At 36.4% G+C, this 4832-nt stretch overlaps 1 protein-coding gene across 1 annotated transcript; it reads right to left on the bottom strand.

Moving 5' to 3' along the window:
* Positions 1–409: 409 nt before the first annotated feature.
* LOC138034382 (uncharacterized) lies at positions 410–2226 on the bottom strand. Its single transcript, XM_068881816.1, has 3 exons — positions 2034–2226; positions 1790–1916; positions 410–1305 (listed from the first exon to the last, which is right to left on the bottom strand). The coding sequence occupies exons 1-3, from the start codon at positions 2179–2181 to the stop codon at positions 912–914; spliced, it is 669 nt and encodes a 222-aa protein (XP_068737917.1). The 5' UTR covers positions 2182–2226; the 3' UTR covers positions 410–911.
* Between the last annotated feature and the right edge of the window lie 2606 nt (positions 2227–4832).

Genomic DNA, 4832 nt, shown 5'->3' with positions numbered 1-4832 from the left:
TAGTGCCCTCGTGTGTAGTATTGTCAATAAGAAGAATGTATCCCTCAGCAGATGGTCAATACATGGGATACAGAAACAGCTAAATAGTTCTATGAAAATAAGAAGTACTCCCATATATTTTTTTCAATTTCACTGACACTTGTATTGTGAACAAGTCTATTCTATGCTTGATGAAAATGCAAGAAATCTTCGACTAAAGTGTCTAACTGCATTAACCATACATGTATTTGTAAGTGAATAAAATTCTGAAAACGCATCTCATATGTCTTTTCCTCTTTTGGCCAACACTGAAACAAGTAACATATTATATTTATGGAGAAGAGTATTTTCAAGGGGGTGAGTCTTACGAGGGTATCTTTTATGAAATGCTACCAGAACCTCCTACACTACTGGGTAAGAAATAATATTTGAGCAAATAACTAAAATTAACTGTATTGAAAAAGTTCATGTCTTGCCTTAGCCTAAATAACTTTGATCACAACTTGGTACAAACAAGCCTGAAAACACGTTTAATTCAATTATAAGAGTATGAGGGGGAGAATGCCTGCAATGAAATCATTTTATGGGAATTCCAGAAAGAATGACAAACTACAGGGAGGGGGATGTGGTGGGGAAGGTGGAAGAGAAAAAAATAATTATACAAAGCATTTTGCATTAGAAGTGGTGCATGCTAAGTGTTAAAAAAACAGGGTTATTTTCTCCCTAATTTATGATTCAAAAAATTTAAACCAATTGTATTTCATGCAACTATAAGCTGGATAAAGTCTGTCTCTACAAAAAATAACTTTTCTAAAGTGACATTATGATCAGTGGTATTAAAACATGTTCCTATAATTTACCACGAAACAATGTTTCTATGTGTTTTATCAATACAGGTGCAATACTAATATTTTTGAAGAAAAACTATAAAATTAACGATCAGTTGTTTCCCCTGTTGAACTGTTCCACTTTGTCAAAGGCAGCTTAGCAAGACGAGATGGCCCTTTCATCAATTCCTCAGTGGAGGGTGCTGCCTTCATGGCAATAGTGGGAGCAATCTGCTTTGGGTTGAAGACATTGTCATCAGTTTTCTGAGAAAAGCTTCCCTCCAGAAGACAACGCTCCTTCAACATTTTGGCCATGAAAAAGGGGAAATAGGAGTACGCTTTCTCTTCCTTGACAGTCTCTGCGTGGAATTTTTGTGTGCGCTTGGAGTACTTTCTGTGGCCACGCTCCTCGCCAGCTGCATTCAGTTGCTGCCCTCTACAAAGATGCATATTGTGGTCGATGGCAGCCAGCATAATACGCATGATGAAGTAAGGATACCTAAAAAACACCAAGTCAAAAGACGGGGCTCTTTCAGCTATGATTACAAATTAACATTACACAACTCTTACTAGTTAACATGATCAATTCAAAAGAGCCGGTCCACTATGAATAATCATCAGCATATGAGTCACTTCAAATGTAAGTTCTAAGTTTCTTACTCGAATGCCATTCTCTTGTCAGCATATTTTGTTAGCATACTATATTGTAGCTTTCAAGAACACTTGTGTGCCTATAAGAAACACAGATCATACATCTAATCAATTAAGACAATGGTCTGTCTACATGGCCTTGTTCTCCCCCCACCACCCAACCTTCAACAGAAAAGAATAAATCACATACTGTGATTTTTCCCAATGTTCAGTTGTACAACAATAACTGTTATCCCTGATTACTGAAACTTGATGAACTTGATGATATATATTTTAAAAACCCTGTGCCAAATGCCTTTAATAACTGACATTTTTTCCATCAAAAATAGTACCTGTCAAAGACTGCACTTGACGTTCCAATCTGTTTTGAAGGGGAAGCAAATCTGGGCACAGGGCCGTCTGCACGAACTGGAATGGACAAATTAGCTGGAAGGCCACTGCTATAGTCATTCACAAACACTATTAAAAAGAAAAACATAGATTTGGTGAAGAACACAGTAAACAAATTTGCAGCTGAATATTTGAGATTGAAAAATCATAAATCGAGTCTGTGTATAAAACTGGTACAAAGCTTACCTGATCGATGTTGAAGGAAATTGTTCGCCTTCAACACTAAATAAAACATAAACAAAATATTAATAATCAATATGGGCCAAAACTGATTTACTTTACGCATTTCAATTATAGAATAATGCCTTAAACAAATGAGACCGCTTACATACATATCTCAGGATCTCAAGTAAAAATCAGTCAAATAATTATTCTCACCTCGAAAAAATCTCCCCGGAGTCTCCAGTTCCATTGTGGGAACAATGCAACAATATTTCTGCAAAAGCACTGTCTGTAGTGTTGCCGAAACCCATGGTTGTTTTCCTTGCCCTCCATAAATCATACACGGACTCTCTAAGTCGAATAAGCTTTGCAGAGCCGGGCAGACTCGGCCTTCCTCTTGACCGCTTCTTCGGCGGCATCAACTTTTCAAGTAACGTTTTTCACCGTCTTACATGTAAGAATTAAAAACTATTTACTGATGTGGATACAACGATAGTTTGTTGTTCGCACACGATTCAAGATGGAACTTTGAAAGCCCTAATTTGCAAGATGGAAGAAGATATCAAAGCGATTCCACGACTACAAGAAAAATGGCGTATTTTTCATATATGAAAAATGCTCCGGGCGCGCTAGGGATCTCAGTTGAAAATGGGCCTTTAAAAGGCATTTACGTATGTATAGCGGGCTGGCTTTCCTAAACTCAGCAATTCAAATAATATTGCAAATATGCCTAGTGGCAATCATTGTGCTGTCATTGTGGTACCCAGAAAAGCAGAAGATGCTTCCTCACGTTGAAATACTAAGATTTTACTCGCCCACGAATAACATATATCATTTGTCGTGGGCTACTGGCTAGAGCTATTAATCCTGACCAACTCAAGGTGTCAATGCGTACAAAGGTATGTTCAAATCATTTTGTACGAGGTTACGGAACCTCTGAATGTCCTACCGACCAACTTCGTATATAGAAGAGTCCGATTGTGAGAGTAAACCTCAAAGACCTGCTCCAAAGATCAGATCTACAGAGAACTAGTATATGGAGATAACGCTTTTCACGAATTGTTTGAAGTTGAAGCTTGACAAAATTGCTTGGATCCGTTGATCCCTGCCGATAATCATTTTTTTGGACGTGGAAATAAGTTTCGCTATACATTTTCTTACAGCTCCTTGCAATTTTTGCCCCCTGGCGATCCCAGAACCCTTTGCGTATGAAGCAGAGATCCGATTACTGGAAACTCATTCATTATGCAAAATTCGCTCATTAATTTTCTTTGCAACTTAAAATAATAGAAATAGAGTATCTTTAACAGCTGTTAGTATAGAATTTCAACAGATGGATTTTTCATAATTCGCTGATAGACGTTGTTCAATTCATCACAATCCCAGCAACTAGATTTATAGATAACTTTGGACATAAAAGATCCATCTAATCTTGCCAATGGCCAACCAATTTTTACAGTTTTTAGATAATTGCCATAATAACATCAAATTCACAATTGAATTTGAGGAAAGAACTTGAGGAAAGTAGTCAAATCCATTTCCTGGATATTCTTCTTAAACGTAATCAACACAATTTATCAGCATCTGTTTATCGTAAGAAAACTTTTACGGGGCTTTATACCAAATGGTATTCACACCTAGGAAATACAAAATCAACCTTATCCGCACAGTTGTTTTCGTTGTTATGGTATTTTTTCGCCTCTTTTTTTATTGCAATCAAACTGTGCCTTCCACTCTTGAATGACGTCATAAGAACACGTGATGTTTTTTGTTTTTTTCTTTTTTGGAGCGAGTTGAGTTTTGAGAGTCGAGTCACAACCATCTAACGTTGAGTTTATAGTACAGTCGTGTGGTGTGATATAACGAGCCAGTGCAATAAGGATGCTATTTGAGCACACATACAGAATGGTTATCCAGTAGGTATCGCAAGCTATAATATTAATGATGTTTCAGGAAGACAACAGCAAAATGCTGAACGCCCAACAATCTTACCCAAAAAGATAATTTACATAATCCAACCCTACTTGGGTTTACAAAGTTATGTCATCGCTAGGGTGCTTAAATTTTGTATTAGTAAATTTTACCGTTGCATCGATCTTACAGTGCTTTTTAATAACACGCTTAACATCGCGTCCTTTTTCCCGTATAAGGACAGATCAGCTCGATCTTGTATGTACAAAGTTATCTACAAAGCTAGTTGCTGGGATTGTAATTAATATTACATTGGTAAGACCTTGTTTAGTTTTTCCAAAATTCAGATTTTTTTTAAAATTTTTATTATTATTATTATTATTATTATTTTATTTTTTTTTTTAACTATTATTATTATTTTTTTTTCTTTTTATAGACGACGCATTTGTAGTCGGAACTATTTTAATTCCAAATTTCTTCGAAATCTAGTGACGTGTACGGGGTTTGCGAAAAATTTAGCAAAATAGCCAGGAGTTCTCGGTCCCTTGAAAATTTTTGTATCTTCCAGCGCTTTCCTATATGATACTTCTGGATGCATAATCCTTAAAACTCGCTTCTGAACCCTCTCGATTTGATCAGACAAATAGACTGGTAAAATAAAATGGAAAGCTTGAGAGGCATATTTCCAGACAAAACGAATAGATGCGCAGTAAAATTGAATCAGAGAAATGCGGTCAATACCAGCGCTCTTAAGTTGCCTAAGCAAATAAATTCTCTGTGAGGCTTCCGCAGAAATTTTTTCAACATGCTCATGCCACTTTAGGTCATCCCTTTTTGAAACACCTAATATTTTAGCCAATTTATCGATTTCACAAAATAACTGGGAGTTTTGACAATTTGTTCTCCTCATTC

This window comes from Montipora capricornis, unplaced genomic scaffold (assembly GCF_036669925.1).
Source record: "Montipora capricornis isolate CH-2021 unplaced genomic scaffold, ASM3666992v2 scaffold_118, whole genome shotgun sequence".
In the NCBI taxonomy this organism is placed as follows: domain Eukaryota; kingdom Metazoa; phylum Cnidaria; class Anthozoa; order Scleractinia; family Acroporidae; genus Montipora; species Montipora capricornis.
Note: the sequence above shows the minus strand (reverse complement) of the source record. Positions and strands in the feature narration are given on the sequence as shown.

What these genes read in the sequence shown, in the direction of transcription:
- LOC138034382 (XM_068881816.1), bottom strand. Translation starts at nt 2,181, where the DNA reads ATGTATGTAAGCGGTCTCATTTGTTTAAGGCATTATTCTATAATTGAA. An exon ending in TTTCCTTCAACATCGATCAG is followed by an intron (nt 1,917 to 2,033) that starts GTAAGCTTTGTA and finishes TCTTTTTAATAG; the next exon opens with TGTTTGTGAATGACTATAGC. An exon ending in TCAAGTGCAGTCTTTGACAG is followed by an intron (nt 1,306 to 1,789) that starts GTACTATTTTTG and finishes GGTGTTTTTTAG; the next exon opens with GTATCCTTACTTCATCATGC.